Here is a 24,215-nt window from a genome sequence, read left to right as displayed (position 1 = left end):
AGTTGGCCAATCAAAAGGATTATTAACTGAGAACGAGAGCAGGGATACCGACCAAACACAGAACACAATACACACGGGGCAGGTCAAGCAGACACACACTACACACATTCAGGGGAGGTCGCAGCCCCCCACACAAAAAGGATCACACACGAGGGAGAACTAAAAGGGAAACATGTCACAATAAAGACGCTAACATTACACTCAAAACTAAGGAGAAATACAGACATAAACCCCCCAAATGTTCGCTCTCGTGTCCCAGGATGCCCTGCGCGAACGCTAACAGTCTTGTGCGCCGACGTTACACAAATATACTTAATCTAACAATTATTTTGTATTCTTACTTAATGACCCATAATGTTGGCAAGGCTTGTTATTAGCGTTAGGCTATTATCCTTATTCTGAAAGGTCTGATTTGCACTCTTACGCAGTCATTGTTTTTTTTTTTTTTTCCCACAATGACATTTTGAGTTCATGATTTCTCTGTTTTGTCAACTCTGTTCTGTCTATTTTGAGGCAGACTTGATGTTTGAATAAAAACGTGTTTTGGTACAGGTTTGAAAATTCGCTGTAGGCCTACACCCCCCCCCCCCCCCCCCCCCCCTCCGCGAAAAAAAAAAAGCGTCCCGAATTTCAGCCAATCTCATCTGTCATGCTATGTCAATTTCATTGTGGAATTCTGTGTCCACGGCTGTACAAAAAGTGTTGCTGGAAGTATGGCATCATACCCTCTTTCTGTGGGACCTGCAGCTGGTGGTACGGCCCAGCGCCACCCTCCTTCTGTGGGACCTGCAGCTGGTGGTACGGCCCAGCGCCGCCGGCGGATGCTGCCATCATTTCTGACACACACAATAAGGAATGCAAAAGTCAGTGAATTAAATTATTTTACAAAAGACGCATACAGAGGCTTATGTGACTACTGGCCATTATTTGAGAGCTTACCATGGTGAAATTGTGCTGATGCATTTGATGCACTGGCACCTGCAAACATATCTGCAAAAGGGACAAAACAGTTGTGTGAAACATGATTAGTTTTTGCACAACTCTCAACCTAAAAGCATGATCTAATTCTACAATACATTCAATTCAATGCTGTTTAGAGCCACCTGGGTTGTATGTTACAAAGAGGTAGGGTCAGTTACAGGGCAGCAAGGTTTGTATACATGATAAATGAATAGGTTAGTTAGGTGTAGAGAATAGAACATGGTGTTGTATGATACAAAGAGGTAGGGTCAGTTACAGGGCATAAATACATGTGACCTACCATTTCTTGCCAGTTGTGACCAGGATTCTGGAACTCTGACATTAGGCGGGCGTAAAACCCGTGGTTTCTTCACCTCGCCAGATGGCTCATCAGAGTCGGAATCCATATACAGTGGATTTGGCCTGAATAAAAATAAACACATCAGTCCATTTTATATCAAGCCAAAGTCAAGATAAAATAATGCTGCTGTGACCTCCTTACTATTAATTATTATAAATAATAATAGATAACTAGTTCAATTGTGAGGGGACAGAAGTAACTTCCAGTGAACATCACTTACTTTGATTTCCTTTTCTCCCGTTCTTCTTTTTCCTCCTCTGACTCAATCTCAGTGGTTGCACACAATGTGGTGTTGTACTTGTGTTCTCCTCGCCTGGCTTCTTCATATGTTTCTGGAGAATGCAGAGGAAAGCAACACCATTTTCCCACAGTTTTCCTTAAAACTCAAGTCACTAGTACTTGAGAAGTTTCCGGTCAGCAAGCCCATTTTTCATTTCTGTCACAAGGCACTTAACCCCTCACTGCTCCCCAAGCGCCGCTGTTGTTGCAGGCAGCTCACTGCGCCGGGGTTAGTGTGTGCTTCACCTCACTGTGTGTTCACTGTGTGCTGAGTGAGTTTCACTAATTCACGGATTGGGATAAATGCAGAGACCAAATTTCCCTCACTGGATCAAAAGAGTATATATACTTATACTTATACTTACTTATACATCTGTCATATATCTAGCAAACATCATATAGATACATTTTGGCTGTAGCAAAACCTATACATCTTATACCATACCTAAATGTATGTATATTATGTATGAGAGAAATGAAAAATGGGCAACTTTCAAGAGTAAATTGTAGTGTGTATATTTAGTGTGTAGTTTTCCCATTAATTTGCATATGGGTTGCACAGATCATACTCACGACATGTAATTAGTTGGCGGACATCGCTGTAGGTGATCCATGTACTATCTGGCTCCATCCTTTGTTGCAAAGCCTTTGCAAGTGGAATTTTTTTGGGTGGCCATAGCAGTGTGTTACCTCTCAGCCAGCTCTGCAGAACTATGGCCGTCCCACCATTAGGGAATTGTACTACTGAGTACAGCACCTGATCCATCTTTAAAGAAAAAATAATAAATACCCTACTCCATGTCCTAACAACTGAAAAGGAACTAAATTAACTAAACTAAATGGAACTAGTTATCCCAACCCCCCCCCCCCCCTCCCCCGGCCTTGAGAACCCCTACTAATACATCATCCCATGATGAAGCAGTGGTATTGCTATGCCACCATCTCCATCTGGGAAAAAAAGACATTTTCGCTTGATACAGCTTAGTTTGCCTATCCCTGCGTTTTCTTCAAGTCTACTGACCTTGTGTGTTCCAATGTACGTTGAATCACAGGGGTACATATAGTATGGCTGTTTGTTTCTGAATCTTCTGTACATGACATATACATCTTTATCTGACTTCAGAATATTCACCACTAACGCAAAGCAATCTGCCACTTCAATACAATTGTCTCCCACCTTTGTTGATAAAGTGAACTGATTAGTGGAAACCTTCTTGTACTGTTGAGAGGATGTGAACTGGTGGGGCAAAGGACCATCAGTGTGGATTTTGTGTAATATTTGTTCATTTTTGGGATTTGGTGCTTCAATATATGGAATTTCCGATAACCTTTTAACTATTTGCTGTAGAGGCTGGTGTGGTTTGCGCACAAGTCGCTTAATTTGTCCCAGATAGTTTTCAAAGGGGAATCCTGAAATGCTATCAAGAGAGCCAAAGTGCTTGTATTCCTCAGCCAAATGAATGTGCTGGTGTACATTGTAAACAATTTCATCTGTTCCGTATAACTGCCCATAGTGCTGAACAAAAGACACCATTAACCTCTCTGCAAAAGATAGCATTTCCTCAGAAATACCTGGGGAAAGCAGCAAATACATGGCAACGGAAAACAACATAAAGTTGTCATATATGTCACTTGGAACACAGTCCTTCAAAACAATTGGGCCCCAATAAAGCATAAATGAACGGAACTCAGTGGCTTTCCACCGATCCAGTTCAGCTAGTGCCCTTGGTTTTCTATTAAATTCACAGGGCATGTGGGAGCGCAGCTTGAGGAGTTTCTCAGAAATTGTCCCTACAGTGTGTGACGGAAGCCTTGTTGTCTTCTTCCCCTTTAACCACATATTCAAAAGTTTTCGAGTTACCCCGAGACAGCTGAGATGCATGTAGTCTATTGGAAACATTGACACCATATTAACCACCTCAGATAAAGGACTGGTTCCAATGTGGTGCTCCTCATCAACCCTATCCTTGAAACTGTCGTCTGTCCTTAGCCTCACTTTGGTTTCTGGATATGTCATTTTGTTTCGCCATACTCCCTCTTGAAAACACTTGTCACATCCTGCATATCCATTATGTGACTTAATCTGTTTAACGAAGGCTCTGGCTGGAGCATCACAAATAAAAGAGGAAACCAGAACTTCAAACTGCTTGTCAAGATAGATAATGCCATTACTCAGAACATTCTTAAGATCTCCAACAAATTGTTCAAGGTACTGAGAAAGACTCTTTGGCTTGCCTTCACCACAAAAGATACCAACAAGAAAAGGGGACTTAGTGTAGTCACATTTCAGACACCCAAGTATGGGCCAGAACTGAAGCTTTGAACTTTTGAATAAAGGTAGACCATCCACATTGAATTGTAAAACAAGAGTAGTCAGAGTTGCTGGTAAACTCAAACATTGCAACCGTGAAAGTACTCCCTGTACTATCCCAAAATGATAGTATTCTCCGCCTTCTATTTTAGTGGTAGGCACACTTGCTTGTGTTCCAAGTAATGTTCTTGCATCTTTGGGAAGGGTGGGGTGAAACACCCTTAAGATGGAGAGCAAAGAGGACAGTGCAACAAGAGACACAGAATAGGATGTGGCCCAATATTTTAAGCTTGTTTTTAAGAAGTCTTCATTAGGCTCATCATCATCACTGCCAGGGCCACTGTCACTGTCACTTTCAGGTTCAATTTCGTCAGCCACTGGTTCACAATCTAAATCTGAATCTATCTGTGCAGTGCACAAGTCGATATGTTCCTGCAGATCACTGTTGACTAGTGGTCTGTTTAGTGAGAAGTCAGAAGTTGTTGGGAAACCATCTAACTGGCACTCAGAAGAGATTGTGATAGGATTTGTGGTTTCAAAACTGGAATTAGCAGCTGATAAATTATATTCAAACAGAATATCCTGCTCTGTGTCCCTCACTAATTTTTTGACTTTGCGTCTTTTAGCTTTACAAGATGCCCTATAAGAAGACATTATGCAGATGCTGTCACCAGAGTACAAACCTTTGTATTTAATTGGTAGCAATAAATGTGACTCTGCTTGTCTTGGATCCTGAAAAGGAGAAGAGAGAAAATCAATGTGCTGCAAACAACTGTTGCATTAAAGCTGTTTCTGCTAAGTAGATTAAGTAAAAATTTGAGGCACTGATGAAGCACAAAGCCTTCTAGAAGTATGTGCGGCCATATTGTCATACAGATTTGAATCAAGCAGGCAATACCTATACTTCCAGTACTTATAAGCTCCATTCACTTCGGATGCAGCCTAAATAGTAAGTACGGGAAGTATGGGTATTGGAACACAGGGATAGACTATATGACAGCAGTAATGGACTTAATGGACTTCATAACTTTGTTAGTATCAGGTAAATATCACTAAACCCACACTGTTTAGACCCGTCATTTTCACGTCTAATTTCATAACCCCCTCCCCACACACACACACACACACCCCACAAACTTAAACATTACCACTCAATAAGGGTTTATAGGACAAAAGCAAGCATTTCAATTCGCTACCGCTCCAGGGCCCCCTAGTGGCAAGGGCCTGGGGCTACTGCTCCTTTTCCCAATGCCTCATTAATGTCTGGATGGATGGATGCAGGTCTAATATTAATAATGGTAAGGGTGGGATATGTCAGACCATGTTGGATCTCATCCTGAGGGTATATGCTTTCAGAAAAGATATGGCTTAGGTGGTATCTTATTATGATGATGATTATCATTAGCTGTAGTATTAATATTATTAATATTAGATAGATAGATAGATAGATAGATAGATAGATAGATAGATAGATACATAGATAGATAGATATCTATTATTAATAATACTAATACTACGGCTAATGATAATCATAATCATAATAATCAGATACTAGTATAAATACTACTAATACTAGTAAATTGTATGATTATGATAGGCCTACTACTAATAAAATTGATAACATTATCAATTATCATTATTATTGTTATTGTTGTTATTATTATTATTATTATTATTGGCCTATTTTTGTCACTCTGGGGAAGACGAGTTGAGTTTGAGGTCTGTGGGAGTGCCTGTTACTCAGCAGCTGATAGCTGTTGTTTACAGCCAATCAAATTTGCTATGTTGAAACTTTGAAGCCTTGTCATGACCCAGAAGAATTTAATTTCCTATCGACCTACAATCATTTTAGTTTACTGATTATTGTTGGAAAAGACAATAATTTTGCAGTAGCATTAGCCGCTTCTATTTCCGTTTATATATTCATTCTAGTATAGGCCTACTATTTGGTATATTTCGTGAGTTAAATAACCCAAACATCGATTTGACCCGGAAGTACTTGTGGGGCACACCTACCAAAAAAAAATCGCGTGCGGAACACATAGACAGTAAACAGAGCATAGCCACCAGAGTAGATCAACAATTGCTGTCCGCGCATGCGCGACTCATGTTTATGGTTTCCATTCAACTGTCATTTGGTAAACCAGCCTACTTATAAACTAAACTAAACTGTTGGTCATTAAGAAAACATAATGATTGTGTTGTTGTAGCTTTCTGTAACCCAGACATCAGCAACGTTCATTTTATACGACTAATCACTCTCGTGGCTGCCCGCACTTTCCCTGTCGTCACGGCTGCAACTTTCGCACTCGTTTGTGCTTTTTAGCAGCGTGTTCATCAGGTCCCGGGACACCCGTCTGAGCCTCCATGGACCATGTCAACTATGAATGAAAATTAGCTCATTATCATTAGCTGTATAGTATTCATATTAGATATATAGATAGATGGATAGATATCTAATATTAATAATACTAATACTACGGCTAATGATAATCATCATCATAATAAGATACTAGTATATAAATTGTATGATTATGATAGGCCTACTACTAATAAAATTGATAACATTATTATTAATGATAGTAACTAGTGTATATTATCATTATCATTATTATTATTGGCCTATTTTTTTCACTCCGGGGAAGACGAGTTGAGTTTGAGGTCTGTGGGAGTGCCTGTTACTCAGCAGCTGATAGCTGTTGTTTACAGCCAATCAAATTTGCTATGTTGAAACTTGTAGCCTTGTCATGACCCGGAAGAATTTAATTTCCTATCAACCTGCAATCATTTTAGTTTACTGATTATTGTTGGAAAAGACAATAATTTTGCAGTAGCATTAGCCGCTTCTATTTCTGTTTATATATATTCATTCTAGTATAGCCCTACTATTTGGTATATTTCGTAAGTTAAATAACCCAAACATGGATTTGACCCGGAAGTACTTGTGGGGCACACCGGTGCGGAACAGAGCATAGCCACCAGAGTAGATCAACAATTGTCCGCGCATGCACGACTCATGTTTATGGTTTCCATTCAACTGTCATTTTGTAAATCAGCCTACTTATAAACTAAACTATTGGTCATTAAGAAAACATAATGATTGTGTTGTTGTAGCTTTGTGTAACCCAGACATCAGCAACGTTCATTTTATACGACCAATCACTCTCGTGGCTGCCCGCACTTTCCCTGTCGTCACGGCTGCAACTTTCGCACTCGTTTGTGCTTTTTAGCAGCGTGTTCATCAGGTCCCGGGACACCCGTCTGAGCCTCCATGGACATTGTCAACAATGAATGAAAATTAGCTTATTATCAATGAGTGTTATCAATTTGAGCGAGTATGCTACACATACATTTTTTCTAAAGATACAGGACTGCTGCAGACAATGAGCTGCCAACCACCATAATGTAATAGCAACCCAAAATAATGAACTTGCTGTCCTTATATATATATATATATTCTTGGTCCAAGTGACAATAGGCTACTCAAGTGAATAAAGCAATTAGTCTAATAAATAAAATATTTGTCTCAGTACATATATCTCGTAAATTGGTGAGCCATAGAATATCCCACCATCAAGATTATTATATTTCAAGATTCCAATCTATCCCACCTAAATATGAAAAGTTATTTCTACTGATATGCTTCCTGGTGCCATAAAAACACAAATGGTTTCCCGTTGATATAAAGGCTGACATAAGAGACATAAGCTATGCAAGATGGGTACAAATCCCAGACTGTTCTGAAAAATAAACAAAAACAAGATATAGGATGTATAGATACAATGACAAATTCAAGGTCTCAAAGGGTTAATGCTTCTTTCCAAAAACTCACCTGAAGTCATTATTTAAGGGGTTATTTAAAAAAAAAAAATTCTGGGGGAACATGCCCCCAGACCACTCTAACTAAGCTGAGTTAACAACCTTTTGAAGTGGTAAGGGGTATTAATAGTAGGCTAGTATTTGACAATACCCCCTTTAGGAAGCACCAAGGCTTAATAACTTCCTTTCACCTTCATTACTGTATTTGGGTGAAGTATAATTCAGATGTTTGCGTTTTTGTAGTGCAATATTGTATGTTTATGAAGCACATTTGAAAAAATGTATTGACTGGTAGTTACCACATACAGTGGGTCCCATTTAGAAGTGGCCACTTCATTCGCGCTTTCAGTGATACATGCAGCTGCGTGAAATGTAGGCTATTACAACTTATCGCCACAAGGTGGCAGTTTAAGTCCGCTGTAGCATTTATAAACAGGGCAGCGGATTGCATTCAAAAGCGTTGCAGTGGCAGTGAGATAACGTTACTGTAAGCAGAACGAAACTTAAGATCACCTCGTTGAAGTCATACAGTAGACTAGGCTAAATCAGAGCCTACTTTTATTTTTATCAAGCTGGGGCCAGAGATGATGGCCTTTGGCGAACAGTTTAGGCCTACTCAAAATGAGTAAAACCAAATTTACCATGCGAGCCACCAATTATAGCTTGACGAGCCGCCAAATGAGTAACACTGGTCTATATTCATACATATCTAGTATACTATTTGGTATATTTCGTACAAATAAATAACCCAAACATCGATTTGACCCGGAAGTACTTGTGGGATACACCGGCACAAAGCCACCATGGTAGATCAACAATTGTCCGCGGATGAGCGACTCATGTTTATGGTAGACTCAAATCGGACAGCGACATTAACGATGCATTAACTTGACATAGCGGGGTTTTTTATTGCAAAATGGTATAAAACAGTTTAAATTATTAAATGTGTACAGTAAAGTAACAATACATGAACATAAACAAACATTGCAAACGAATTGCGTGGTCATCATAGCGAAGTAGTCGAGGAAACTCTCCCGTGATTCGCCAGCGGGCGAGGCAAGTGGCGTCATAGCGTGATAGCGTCACAGGCTGCAGCCAGATCTCATTTCGCTGCCGTGCTTGCTTGGAATGGATGTGCTCATCGAACAGCAGTTAGACTAGCAGCTAACGCTAGGTACAATTTGAACGGTTGCTGTAGTTTATGGACGCATACATTTTACAAGTTTTCTGTGAACTTTGAAACGTTACGGATCTGATCCCCTCCTCGCTAGTGAGACACTCGGCTCGCACTTTTGCAACAATATCGTTGACTTGTTGTCACTACAGCAACTGTTTAAATTGTAGCTAGCGTTACCTGCTAGCTAACTAGCTCTAGCACTATTCACATAAATCAATCATGGTCATTCCCTTATTGAGTGATAACGTTTCCATTTAACGACAAAGTGCCAAAACAAACAACATGTTTATATATTTTTTTTTAAAACATAAGTCAGTTAAAACTTACCACAAGCAGGAGTGGGTATGAGCAGTCACTGGAAATGGCGCTGGCTAACTGCAGGTCTAACGGTAGCAGCTAGAAACTGATATGGACCGTTCCAAACAAATGTTTTTTGTTTCTTACTTGTTTTTTATTTGTTCTCTTACAGGTTACACACATAACCTAAGATACATGTTTAAAAAAAAACATCACAATCATTCGTCCAAGCATTGTGTTAAATTAAAAATATAATAATTACAAATATATAAACCCCCTCATCTTAATGGTCTCACCTAGCAGTAACCGCCACTCCTCGTGCCTCCCGCCTAATCTGTTTAACATTGATTAAACATTGATCTAATGTTTGCAATTCAACCATTAAATTCAACCATAATTCAACGTTGATTCAATGACATTTTTTCAACTTTCAATTCTTCAGTGGTTGATTCACCAACACATTTTCAACCATAACCATAAATCAACCATTTCAACCAAAATTCCATGTTGAAATAACATCTTCTGCTATCTGGGCATTCATGCCAAGACTAATCCATTATAAAGTCAAGAAAAATCCATTTGCAGAAATTGCATGCAGGGCTACATTTCGATGCAACAATTTTTATAAGGTAAACGACTTACTGTGCAAAGCTCCCGTTTTCGAAATGCAGATTCTCTGCTAGTGCTAACGTTAACGTTGGACTCTTCACTCCCGCCAGATTTTGCTGGTAGACTTGCATGCACTGATGGCACAGCTCCATTTGCCAGCCTAACCCACTCTCTTCGTCGAAATCCCATGCGAAATTCCATAAGATCTCCTTGGTTGTAGCTGTCGGGAGTGAAGTGTTTTTCACATACCACCGTGTGTCTTGACACCGAGGAGGCAGCGAAATTGCTCCTCTTTGCCTGGACAAAACGTATCCAAGCACGGAAATCTTTGTGTTTCTTGTTTTGGAAATCGATGGACCCGATGGCCAGACGAGTTGGAGTTGTTGCATCCAAAACAAACACAAGAATTCACCATTGTGACAACTCAAACCTACTCAACTAACAATAACGACAAGCTCTCTTTTCTCTTACCACCTCTCAGACTACATAAACCCACAATGAGAACTAGGGTAGCAGCGCCAATGTTTGCCTGTCCTTACGTCATATGACGCGTTCCCCGGGAAAAGGGCGGTTTCTGGTAGCCTAGCTTAGAATAGGCACACTTTCTTCATATTTTCTGCCCGTGGGTGTTGTAAAACATATGTATTGTTATGTATGTCTTTTTAAATTGACATTTTCATACAGGATTCTGTATAAATTAAGTTATACAATTAAATTGAAAGTTGCTCTTTAAGAACATTATCACAGTGTGTGGCTGTGGCGCAAAGCAACGCGGGCGGAAGACAGCGACAATTGGCAGGGGAGGGTCATGTCTTTTTTAACAATTCTGTCGGACGGTCATTGAACAATTTCTAGCAGGCAAGGGAGGGTCATGCAACTTTTGACTGAAGCACTCAAAATTCCTCCGGTGGCCCCTTCAATAAACTAGATGTACCGCATAGCGGTACAAAATATGACCGCCGCTCAGTCCTGTACATCCGTTCCGCGAAAATAAATCGCACTTCAATTTGTCTCCATATTTTACTCCATCCCCCACTCTTGAAACTTTTGTGTATGCTTGTTTGGCATGCCTGAGTGTGTGTGTGCGGCTGCACAGAAAGTAGCCTACTGGTGCTGAAAAGGTGAATAGATTGTAGAATAGCCAAAGAAGATGTAACATTGTTATAAAACCTTTAAAATCTCTAAACAATCACAAGTAGGGCAGTTCATCACAGTTCATCCATTGCAACTGGATTGATGAAAGGTCACTTACACCTGTAGGCTACATTGTATTTGGGAAAAGCAAAAGGTATCAGCATAATGTTATTTATTTATTTATTTATTTATTTATTTATTTATAAACAAAAACATCTCTGTCAGTTCCATGCCGTTTTCAACAGCTATCAAAAACAAAGGTCATTTTTGGATGGATGGATTTTTTTGTGAATGTTTCTTCTTCTACATAAGATTTTAGTCATCTTTAGTTCATGTAATACTTTATTGTCAATACACAAATTAAGTAACAGTAGTCTGAAACGTTATTGTTAATGCACAAATTAAGTAACAGTAGTCTGAAACGAAATGCTGTTTTACATCTAGTGGTGCAAATAACTGACATGTCCAAATGGGCCTTGATGAAATGCGTCGCTAGACTGTTCATACACATTTTAACGGGCCAAAGTTGAAGAGCTGTTGTCCGTTATTGTTCGTGCAAATATAGGCTGATTCGTGTTCCCTTGCATTGTGTAACTGAAGTCCATGGCTAGTCTGGCTTTCACCAGACCAAGCTCAATCTTTTAAGAAATCAAAAAATAAATAGCGGGCAGATCAGGCTGGGTTCACCAAGCCTAGGCACCCGATATTGTTCACGCTCTGGCTATTCTAAATGCAAAAATGCATCAGGGAGTTATGACCAAACTGTAACTAACAAACTAGATCCTAATAGAAAGCTGTTAGCTTCCCTAAGCTACAGGTAGGCTTATAAGGTAGGCCTATTTACAACATAAATTGTCAATAGGCTATGCTGGCGACACAAATAAAATCTCCTTTGGAAACCAATGGCTTACGCCTTACAGTATCAAGCGGACTTAAACTGCCATATCGTGGCGAAAAGTTGTAATAAAATTCACGCAGCTCCATGTGTCAAGGAAAGCGCGAATGAAGTACCCACTTCTAAATGGGACCCACTACACAGTAGCTTAAGGTGTGTTGCTAAAGCAGCCATAATGAAATGAAGGTGTCATTGTTTGGATACTTCACACACACGTGCTTTTTAATTTCACAGACTACAACTACCAAGCTGGAATCAAAGCACATCGATTCCCCTCTCACTCACACCCTGCACGCACTTATACACAAAATAAACAGGCGTCTCAGTCTCACGCATGTATAGGCAAAACTGTATCAGACCGGTGTAACGTTGGTAATTATCTTCCATTGCACAGAATGATTTTTGTAGCACATGCAACAAATGACAGTCGAAAGATACAATTACAGTGCTGCTATCAATTTGCTTGGTATAACCGCATTTATAGTTTTCTACAAATGCAATCAATCAAATTGGCCTCCATCACTCAACCAACGCTAACGGTAACATTACCTAGGTCCTTATTGATATAAGATTAACGTACCTGCAGTAAAAACCAAGCATGTCCGATAAACATCCTCAGATTTATTTCGGCTTCAAGAAGAAATGGGAATTACATTTCATGTGAACATCATCCTATCCTTATTAGAAGTTCTCTGCGGTAAACTAGTCCTTGTAGGAAGTGTCCATTGTTATTCCAACCCACGTTTAACTTCCAACAAAATTACGTCTCACTGCAACGATGCGCCATCTAGTGGACAAACGACTACTTATCGCCAATACTGCAAATGCAGCCATGATGATGAATATATATTTTGGCTTTCTTTTAATCCTACTGAATTTGTAATTATGTATCGGCCGTTCTAATACCGATAGTATGTGGGTGCCTGTGTGTGTGTGCATGTGTATATGTGTGCACCGCCATCTACAGGCCAATGAGTGTACAGTCACTAAATGTACACATAATCTATTTTTTTTAAGACCCCCCCATGGATGAAATTCTACGAAACTTGGCATACCCCCAGAGAATGCCAGGTCAATCATACAAATAAAATTTGGTGCAGTTCTGAACATCTTAACTGAAGATAGGGTCGATTAAAGCAGAATAATATTGCATTTTCATTTTTTACCGGGGGGGTGCAAATCACAAATGAGTGATTATGGGCCAGATTGATGTGGGCCCTTGAGACCAACATGCCATAAAAATTTCTTCATCCTAGGTGCCCCGGTTCAGGTAGTTATTTAGGAAAAACTGCTTTTTTTGCGGTTCGGGGGGCCCAGCACGGGGGGGGAGTGGACCCCGGGGACGAAACAAAATTTTTTCGTAAAAGTCTAGTGGGGCTACATACCCACCAAATTTCATGTGTCCCGGTGGTTCGGTGTCCCGGGTATCGTTGACCAAAAATTCAGGAAGTAGATGACGAAAAAAAAAAAAAAAAACTTTGACAATCCCTATATGACCGCTTCGCTAGCTTCGCTAGCGGCGGTCATAATAATGAACAGTCCCTAGATTGCTGCTGGGCTATATGTCTTGGTTCATGCCTGTTAACAACTCATTGCCGTCAAACGCGTAGCCTATCTCACGGTTGCATCCATTACAAACAAACATGCAATGTGAACGTCTGGGATTGGGGAGAGCACTAAATGCTCTACTGAATAAGCACGAAGTCAAACCTTTAAATGAAAAACACTCTTTAATAATCAAAAAAATAAACAATTAATGAAGTAAACTTGAGACCATCAAAAATCGTTTATCACCTGTAACTCCGTGATAACAGGACGTAACAGGAAGGCATTTGGCTGAGCAACGGAGGTTAATATGCTCTATATTTTGTCCAAATGATGTCTTATCATCGTTGCACTAGGAGAAAACCAGAATGTTTAATTTGTCCTGCGTTTCTTCTACGGCTGAAAACGGGATTCACTAGCAGTTAACCAAATATTTCTTTATTAGGGCAGGGCAGGCATATTTCTGGCTATTTTAAGTTATTTCTAAACTAGTCTTCTAAAGTGTGTGTAGGGTTTTCCAGGCTCCATTTCTTTTTACGAGACACCCTGCTCACTTGAGCCGGTCACTTTATGCCGGTCAAATGCATTCGCGCGTGCAATTGTAACAACGCCCAGCTGAATTTGCAAAGTTTGAAGAAGCTGGCAACCAGGCCAACACTCAGGGAAAGAAAACTCAAAACTCACTCAAAGAAAGCGCTAATACTGAGTTTTTCTATGCAGCGAACGCTGCATGTGCTTTGCCATACTGTGTGGAATTTACTAAGCCTCACTTCATTAGTAAACATCGCTCATCACCGCCTGTCCCTGCCACTAATTGCGTGCCCACAGCTGAACCACAAGCGCTGCTGAACGGAGATAACCGATTGCAACATTAAAAATAATCAAAGTTTAGCGATCATAGGCTACATGATAATAAGATGTCAACAAGCAGCGACATACAGTAGCCCTAGTAGTTCTACTCCACTTAAAAAAAATACTTGAACTATTTACTGCATGTAGACTAGGGCTATGCCTTAAAAAACCCTAGTCTAGCAGATTGAGAAGTGGATGTCGTGAAAGTGAACAAACGATAGCCTATTAGAAAGGCAAATAAACGTTAAAGTTGCTTTTGACATAGTAGCCTACAATGAAGAAAACTGATGCTCTGCATACTGAATCAGCTGTCTCTGAAAGTTTCTATAGCCTAATTGATTCATTTAACCGGAATTTGGATTTAACTTTTTCACCGCAAAACAGACGTGCGCTGTTTTCATATATGGTGGAGCACCTACATTGTAATCGCTATTAGCACTTCTCCTCCCCTGTGTTTGCGTGATAGCAAATTCACAATTTCGTCGCCGTTTTAAAAAAAAAAAAACATAGTCCAGTCCATACAACTTCATTTCAATTTCGAAAGAAATACTGGACTATGTTTTTTTTTTTTTTAAAAACGGCATCGAAATTGTGAATTTCCAGAGCGTGTTACAACACACTCAGCAATAAGACTCCTACGGACTTTCCCCTCAAAGTGGCGGCAAAGATGGCAACATTTCTGTAAAGGTACTGGCTTGATGTATGGCGTTCCATTAGTGCCATAAATAATGCCTATGTCGACTAAATATTGCTTTTGTCAACTACTTATGTCCACTGAAGATGTCTATGCAACATTCACTTTACGACAGACGTGACAAAACGGCCTTGTTCATGTCATTGCTCACCTTACAAAACGACACCTCCTAGTGTTGACTGTGATATTGTGCCATGACTCTGTTGTTGCACATGTCGTCAAGTATGTCGACAGGCCTGTTGTTTGATTCTGCTGTTGTGCATGTCGTCTTCTGTGTCGTTTGGATCAGCTGTTGTGCCTGTCGTCTGCTGTGTCGTTTGATTCAGCTGTTGTGCACGTTGTCTTCTGTGTCGTTTGGATCAGCTGTTGTGCATGTTGTCTTCTGTGTCGTTTGGATCAGCTGTTGTGCATGTCGTCTTCTATGTCGTTTGGTTTTAATGTTGTGCATGTTGTCTTCTGTGTTGTTTGAATCAGCTGTTGTGCACGTTGTCTTCTGTGTCGTTTGGATCAGCTGTTGTGCATGTTGTCTTCTGTGTCGTTTGGATCAGCTGTTGTGCATGTCGTCTTCTATGTCGTTTGGTTTTAATGTTGTGCATGTCGTCTTCTGTGTCGTTTGGATCAGCTGTTGTGCCTGTCGTCTGCTGTGTCGTTTGATTCAGCTGTTGTGCCTGTCGTCTGCTGTGTCGTTTGATTCTGCTGTTGTGCATGTCGTCTTCTATGTCGTTTGGTTTTAATGTTGTGCATGTCCTCTTCTGTGTTGTTTGAATCAGCTGTTGTGCATGTCGTCCTCTCTGTCGTTTGTTTTTAATGTTGTGCATGTCGTCCTCTCTGTCGTTTGTTTTTAATGTTGTGCATGTTGTCTGCTCTGTCGTTTGATTCTGCTGTTGTGTCGTCCTCTCTGTCGTTTGGTTTTAATTTGGGTTTAATGTTGTGTCGTCTGCTGTGTCATTTCATTCTGCTGTTCATCCCCCCCCCCCCATCAAACGTGGATAAACCAATCGCGGCTCAGCACCAGGCACTCTCGGCCAACTTCAGCCCAGACAGAGCTCGAACTGCCGAAATTCTATCGAAATTGGTTGCAGTTCACCTTTAGTTCCTCTAGGGGCGGTCGCAAAAAAAAACGTCCCCCCACTGCTTTTCGATGGATTTTCCAACAGTTGCGACACTTTTTCATGTTCGTCATGGCTCATGTGCACCTCAACAGTCCCTATATTTCAGTGTTTCTCAAACTTTTTCAGACCCAGGACCACTAAACCAAAAAAAAAAAAAACTCACGGACCACCTAGCTAAGAAAAGAGTAGACCTACTTCAACAGTATATTATACAATAGTTTACTCACTGAACCACCTTGCTTATCGTCTTTGCACCTTGCTTATTGTGTCAGAGGATTCATATGATTTAAACTGGCATAGCTTACATAGGCAGTGTTGCAGAACTGTTTGGAATTACATACAAGTTAGTTCAATATTGCAAACAACTCATCTATATTATATTTTACCAGGTCTGTTCGCGTACCACCTGTGGTTCCTGGACCACACTTTGAGAAACACTGCTGTATTTTGTGGTCGTCAAAAGAGTGTTAGCCTTACCAGGCAACAGCTTTATTACTTGCAAATTTAGATACCCAATATTTACAACATCGTCTCAGATATGTCAGCATGCTGTGGCCTACAGATCTAGTTAAGGCATTTCTGTTAGTGTCCTATTCAGTTATTTTGATAAAATAAAAGTTGCCACCACACAGCCTTGACAATATTGTAAGACTCAGCCATAATCATGTGTCAAATAAATATACAAATGATCAATTACAGCTTAAATGTTAAAAATAAGTTCTATCAATACACACCCACTGTTTCCATAACACACTTGCAACTCAATAGGCAATCAACCATTTCAATAAAACAGTTGCAACTCATATTTCAAATAGCTGGTGAGACTGCAGCATAAAAAGGTGACTGATACATTTTAGATATTTTATTCATTTTTCAATGTGTGAAACAAGTGTGTGTTAAAAAAAAAAAAAACAGGGGAAAAAACAACAAAAATACCTGAAGGGAGGTATGGTGAGACGGCAACATAGAAAGGAGGTTTGACACTCATTTATATTTTCAAAAAAGATTTTAGTTCCTAATGTCTGAAGTGTGTGTGTGAACAACAGAAAAAACACAATGTGCAAAGGATGGATAGCTGTCTATAAACTCTGCACACCTATAACAGGGACAAGCTAAGGAGGATGCAGCACGTTTGATGGAGCCAGGAGTGTTAGGGGAGATGTTGAAGATGTTGAAGCTGAAGGCTGTTCATCCTACTGTACACCTTTCTAGTCCTCAGCATCCTTGGTCCTACTGTAGGTAAGCAGAACAGGCACAGTGGAGAATGGAGGGAGAGAACAGAGCAGGTAACATTCAGTTTATACTTGGAACAACTTCACATTCACAGCTGCCACATTAACTCATAACCTTGAATTGAATGACCTTGAATTTCTTGAATTTCCCCTGGGGATCAATAAAGTATCTATCTATCTATAACCATAGACCAAAGCAAGAGGCCATCTCCAGCAAGACACACCACACAGCCAACCACCTTACATCCACACATAAACTGTAACGATAACATGAAGACAGATGTTGTTGGGGATGACTTTCTGAGCGATGTTGAGAACAGTACAAAGCTGACAGCCAACCAAAATCCATCAAATTTTAGCTATCATATTCAAGGAGAGACTTTTCTTAATTGGTCAGTGAGGACACTTATCATTATAGTAATCGTTCCTGATGTGAACTGCCATTAACAGAGACAACCATACTCATTTATCCTTCATGACTGCCAACCCACTCCCATTTCAGTGTCCAACCTGCCATGCACGTCTTTAGTAGAGTGAGCAGTGCTGTCCAGAAAAACCTGGTTGAGGAGGAGAAACGGCCACAGTCCTCCCTGAAAACATCATGGTTCCTTGAGAAAGTAGACCACCGGTTCGACCGTGTCGTAATTGCCCTAAGCAGATTGAACGAGAATGAGTAAGAGAAAGCCATAAACTTGCATTGGGACACCTTCCATCTTTTTTGTGGCCTGAAGATTGGTCACAAGGGCAGCTGGATACCAGTTCAAAACGTAGTGGTGACTGCTGCAACATTAATCCTGGAAGTAAGCCAGGTACAGAAGTGCATTCTCACCAGTAGCTTGTCCGAGGACTGCCCGGAGAACACTTTCAGCTGCATCAGACAGAGGAATCCTGTCCCAACGCCAGTGGAGTTTCAACACAGTTGTCCAGTTCCTCTCGACGGTCAAAACCGGAAGCTACCAGGAGGATGGCTGTGACCATCCTCCTGGACTTCCTGGATATCAAGGAGACCATCTGCAATCTTGGTCTGAGGGAGGAGGAGAGGAGCTGATAAACGCTACAGCAACACCTGACTTAACAAAAACAGATACTACTGTATTATATCATCTTGTAGGATACATTGTTAAGAGGGTCATAAGCAATTGACTTTGTGAGTAATGCCAGCATGCTGTAACAGGAAATGGCAATGACGGCACACTTCTTTCATGCTATGACCTAAAAAAGAAATTGTCAGCACATACATCAGAAGCAAAATCTAATAAGGCACCAAGGAAGGAAAAGAGAACGGACGATTGGCACCTTCAAGGTTCAAAGCAGAGGCCAGGAAGATGTACTTGGCCTGTCCGTTCCAGCTTCAGGGAGCCCCCAGCAGCCTAATCTTCATGCCAACCACGACTCCATCACTCCAATAACCATCCATCAACCATCAACCCGGTGAGGTATCTGCTGTACATCTGCTGTACTCAATGTCTTGATGAAATCATCACCAAATTAAGTCTGATGTGAGCTCTGAATATCATAACCATGGGTGTTAGCTACACATGGTGATGGAAATATTGAGAAATGTTAGGTGGTTTCACTACTAACAATAAGAACTTCAGCGTAACATTTATAATATTAATGAGGTAGGTGTTAGCAAACCTGTGAGTTCCCCTCCCCACTGTGACTGTCAATGGCACATCCTGTTAAGGACAAAGTCCCTGGAATATCACTGTAGCTCATAGCACTATACCTCATTTTTTAATGGGTGGCAGGGCTGTACGTTAACTCTTTCGTTGTTAGCACTGGTGCTACAGAACCATACAAGGTAAAAAGGAAATATATCCACAAAGGTAAAAAGGACATTTTATCCTTCTTATAAAGATTACTGACCTAATGATAGGCAATGTCCTCTTGTCACTTCAGCCTCTCTCGGCATCTGCAAAGCTCACATATGCATTTAAGAAATTATTTGTCAGATACAGCAATACAAATTATTCCATCAACATTACATCAAGAACACAAACCTGCACTGGTGAGACTTTAGAAGTGCAAATTTACAGGGAAATAAATTATCAGAAAGCAGTTGGAGCAAAACTATCTAGCTATATCAGGTTCAAAGCAAATGTAGCACATTAATTTACTCCACTGTTCATCTGCATAACAGTAATCGCAAACTCGTTGATAACCAGCACATCTGAATATAGTTACCATGCTGAATGAAACGTATTTGATCAAAATCACGTTGGTGTCCTAGCTCATAGCATGTTTAACTTTAACAGTAACTGCTAGTGTCGGTGAGCTGTCTCGCTAACGTTAGGTAACGCTTCGGCAAATATCATTATAAACTTAAAACCCCATTGATAACCAATCTAATTAAACAACGTCGTAGTTACCACTGACATTTAGGCAGACAGCAATGGAATTGAATGAGGCCAACTGGCGAATGTCAATTTGTCGAAGTTTGGCACTGTTGAGCTCTCAGCACAATCAGAAGTGACTTGAGAAGATCTCCCCCATTTTTTCCATGGTCTTCTAGTTCTGCCCTCTAGCACCTTCCCAGGGTCATACACTCCTCTCCAACAACAAATCACGCAGACCACAAGTTCCAGTTCACTTTTCATGGTGTTGATGAAGTAGGGTAAAACTGAGAAATGCAAACACAACATTTATCCTATTAAATAAGCTGGCTACAGAAAATTACCCTAGCTAGTGATGTGACATCTGAAGCGAGGCTCCGGAGCTTGTGTCGAGCAAAAAGGGGCGTTCCAGATGAAGCCCCGATTCGAGGCTTGTGTCGTTTCCATGAAAATCACGTGACGATGACAAACGAGGCCTCGGTTTGTGTTGAATACGTCATTGCTTCATTCTGAGTATCGCTTCCGGATAAAAGTGGTTCGAAACCTCGCGCCTCTCGTGGGTTTTGCAGTAGGCGTTTGCATTGGTGTTGAAGTGTTGGTTGTACGAAGTAGTGAGTAGCGAGTTGTAGCGAGTTTGTAGTAGCATAGTTATCATTATATATCATAGCCTGTATTATATATTATATTACATTATACTTAGTTTAGTAGATTATTAGATTATTAGAGTAAAGTATACATAGTTCAGTAGATTATTAGAGTAAATTAGCCTATATCTAGTTCTAGTAGCTATATATATATACATATATTGGTAGTAGTGTTATTATTATATATATATATATATATATATATATATATATATATATTATTGCTATTATTATTATTATAAGACTAGACTGTAGGGAAAGCCTTAGAGTGCAAACGTTAAAGGCAAACCTAGAGCCCTTACAATGGAGCCAGCAAGAAAGAGGAGAACTTCTCCTGTCTGGGAGCATTTTGAATTGATTGCTCATAACAAGGTTTGTATACATTTATATAATTTATTATCATAACATCACATAATCCTCACCATATCGCTGTATAATCACAATGTGTATTATCTGCATGTTGAAGGTGAAATGTTTGCTGTGCCATAAAGAGCTGACTTACAGCAACAACACCTCCTCAATGCTTAGGCATTATCGTGCAATGCATGAGGATGCTCAACCTGCTGCAAACAGACCAGCCACTAGTCAAAGTAATATTTAATCTTCATTTCATTATTTCAATAATGTGTTAGGCTCCTACAATACACCAGCATTGTACTGTGTTATAGATTACAGAAAGAAAATGGTGGATGAGGCTTTGGTCAACATGGTCATCAAAGACTCCCAACCCTTTTCTGTTGTGGATGACGTGGGGTTTAGGGAGCTTGTGCATGTGCTGGATCCATCCTATGTTCTCCCAACAAGAAAGGTATGTATGTGAATAGACTAAAGTAGTTTATTGTTATAAAGTCAGAATGAATAGTAACAATTAATATTTTTGTTCTCAGGCTTTGAAGTCCATGGTTGACACCCGGTATGAGGAGGCTAAGGAGAAGGCCAAAGAAAAATTGGACAATGTTGTTGCTGTTAGCCTTACGTCCGACATGTGGACGTCCATCAACCTGGAGGCTTACCTGGCTGTGACTTGTCATTTTATTGATGCCAATGACCAGCTTGGGACAATCTTGCTTGGGGTGCAACATTTCCCAAACACCCATACGGCAGACAACTTGGCTATTGCCCATACCATGGTCATGGAGGAGTGGGGCATAAAGGATAAGGTGAGGTGCCTTGTCACGGATGCTGCTGCCAATATGATTGCCTGTGTGAGGGCATTGAATATTAGGCATGCGATATGCATTGCACATGCATTGAATTTAATTGTCAAGAAGTCTTTCGATGATGTGCCAGGCTTAAATGAGCTTCGCACCAAATGTAGGAAGCTTGTAACCTACTTCAGGACCAGCACAACAGGAAAAGAAAGACTGGCCCAAGTGCAGGTGCAGATGGGGAGGCCTGCTCTGAAAATGATTATTGAGGTGGACACTAGATGGAACAGCACTTACAGCATGCTGGAAAGGCTCTATGACCTGAGAGAGCCAGTGGGGGCAGCTCTAGCCTCTTTGAGGACAGATGTAAGCCCTCCTACTTCATTGGAGTATGAAACAATGAAGGATGCTCTCGACCTACTGGCCCCATTCCACCAGGCCACAGTAGAGCTTTCTGCAGAAAAAAGAGTGTCTGCTTCAAAGGTTATTCCCCTAATGAAGATGCTGAACCACACAATAGTAAGAAAATCCGAGGGCTTAACATCAAATATGGCAAGGCAGCTGGCTGACAACCTTGTCCGTCGCGTCAGAGAGCATGCGTTACAAATGGAATCCATTAGTGTGATGACGATGCCTACATTGCTGGACCCTAGGTTCAAAAAACTAGGGTTCCTAAGTCCAGGAAAGCTCCAAGAAGCCATTACAAGACTAAAGTCAGAATGTGCCAATGTTATCAGAAATTCTGAAACAACACCCCCAGCTCAAGTACCTGCCTCACAAGCTGGGCCATCTACAACCTGTGGTAAGTAGTCTATGTCTTATGTGAATTTTCACATTTGTAATGTCATGTAATGTGAACCATTGAGAAGTGAGTGTTTTCCCTTGTATAATTATAGGTGACCTTTGGCATCTACTGGACAGCACAGTGGATAACAGCAGACGGAGCTCCAGTGTGACCGCAGATGCTACTATTGAGGTGGACCGTTATTTGTCAGAGACAAATCTGGCAAGGACTGAGGATCCGCTGGGTTATTGGAACAAACAGAAGCTCCAACATCCCAATTTATATAAGCTGGCACTTACGTTCTTATGTTGTCCGGCATCATCGGTGCCCTGTGAAAGGGTGTTTTCTAAGGCTGGAGAGGTGGTTTCCAAAAAGAGAAACCGCCTCAATCCAAATACTGTAAAAAAACTTTTGTTTTTAAATAAAAATCAGTAAAAATGTTCCCATCCCTGTTGCAGTTTGCTGTTCCACTCCCAGTTCCATAAGCACTACACAATTGCCCTCCCAGTTCCATAAGCACTACACAATTGCCCTCCCAGTTCCATAAGCACTACACTATTGCACTCAGTCAGCACTGCACTCAGTGATTTCTTTACACTCATTTGGGGCATTCACTGTCATCACTAACCCAAAGAACTACTGAATACAAAGTTATGTGTGTGTGAGTTGTGTGTGCATAGGTAAACACAAGCAGAGTAAAAAACTTTATTTAATACACAGGCAATAGAAAAAGGGTGTGCCCACACCATGACAATTTGGTTGCTCAGGATGAATAGATTTGTGTGCGATACATTGCTTTGCACAGCAGGTGTCACTAGGGAGCACACTGTTTCATGAGGCTTCAGGTAAACGAACCTTTTGGTGAACCAATGGGCTGGAAAGCCTCAGTGGTTCAGGAAGCCTCATTTGGCCATCACTAACCCTAGCTGCTAAGCTAGGTTCGCCAGAAGGGTAACGTGATTAAATACCCTTCGGCGGTGTGCTAATTCGTTTACAAGTTAACATTAAATAAGTGACATTAACGTCATTATATTTCTAATAATCTCGTAAACATAGCATTTCATTCACACGTACCAACGATGCTTTCAAAAGCCAACTTGAAGCTTAAAGAGGTTTAAAACCAGTGCAGATCACCATAACTTTCCGATCCAGTGTGTAACGATAACGTTCGTTGAGTCCAAGGCATATGACATCATCAGACAAAGACGTAAGTATCCGAAGCGCTACCCACTTTCACCATTAGATGGCATTAGTGCCCCATTACTCTCATCTCTGATTACTAAACCTGTAAAAACATGGAATTAAATTCGTTGAACACAGGACAAAATGCATGTAACAGAACATGGCACAGCCTAGTTTGTATGCCCTTTTGTATGCCATTTGTGTGCACATATTGTTTGTTAAATTAAAGACTTTTCCTTAACTCTATTTATTGAGAAGAATAGGCTATATAGCCCATCAACTGATCAAATAAGGATGATCCAAGCTGTCAGAGGAGGTCTGGAATGCATGGCCTGTTGAACAACATAAATAAATAAATTACAAAAACAGCAAATAGCAAGAGAGAAACTGACATGTCTTACATGTTACAATTTCAATTTCCCTTTCTCTACAGCCTTGCCATTTTTTGCTGAAAACATCACATTAGCATCACATTGTCCTGTTGGCAGTGGGCCGACATTCTCACCTTTATCGACAGTAACCTGACCAGCTTCTAGCTCAGTGGACAGGGCATTTACTGTATATACAGGGCATAGGAAACATGTGGATGGGAGCAGAACATTTATCATGGATCGGCAAGTAAATATCGTCATTAACTTGATGGAATGAAATAAATTACCACCTCCTTGCCTGATGAGCTGAACCACTTCTATGGCTGCTTTGACTGGGACAACAAGGAGGTGGCCATAAAGGCTGGTCTCTGTAGAGCATCAGCCCTTTAGGCCTACACTCTCCTCATTGTGGTCATTTATTCCATTCCATAATTATCAAAGGAGTTAATGACGAAATTGACTTGCCGAGCATG

At 40.6% G+C, this 24,215-nt stretch overlaps 1 protein-coding gene and 2 long non-coding RNA genes across 7 annotated transcripts in view; 2 read left to right on the top strand and 1 right to left on the bottom strand.

Annotated features, from left to right (window-relative positions):
* LOC143132583 (uncharacterized) overlaps nucleotides 1-24,215 on the top strand; it is a 100,445-nt gene that overhangs the window by 11,703 nt on the left and 64,527 nt on the right. The window lies entirely within an intron of this gene.
* On the bottom strand, nucleotides 2,286-9,408 carry LOC143132580 (uncharacterized). Its single transcript, XR_012988336.1, has 3 exons — nucleotides 9,235-9,408; nucleotides 4,595-4,643; nucleotides 2,286-2,366 (listed from the first exon to the last, which is right to left on the bottom strand). It is a non-coding gene; the product is annotated as an uncharacterized LOC143132580 (long non-coding RNA).
* LOC143119635 (E3 SUMO-protein ligase ZBED1-like) lies at nucleotides 20,585-22,736 on the top strand. The gene is made up of 4 exons (XM_076281290.1): nucleotides 20,585-21,065; nucleotides 21,145-22,207; nucleotides 22,302-22,588; nucleotides 22,698-22,736. Exons 1-4 carry the CDS (start codon nucleotides 20,940-20,942, stop codon nucleotides 22,734-22,736), a joined length of 1,515 nt encoding a protein of 504 aa, XP_076137405.1. The 5' UTR covers nucleotides 20,585-20,939.

The sequence above is a fragment of the Alosa pseudoharengus genome, unplaced genomic scaffold (assembly GCF_046254945.1).
Source record: "Alosa pseudoharengus isolate Yale_2024_CS ecotype anadromous, Long Island Sound unplaced genomic scaffold, YU_APseudo_1.1 YU_APseudo_1.1_scf_1, whole genome shotgun sequence".
Taxonomy (NCBI): domain Eukaryota; kingdom Metazoa; phylum Chordata; class Actinopteri; order Clupeiformes; family Clupeidae; genus Alosa; species Alosa pseudoharengus.
This window is presented reverse-complemented; position numbering and strand designations above follow the sequence as displayed.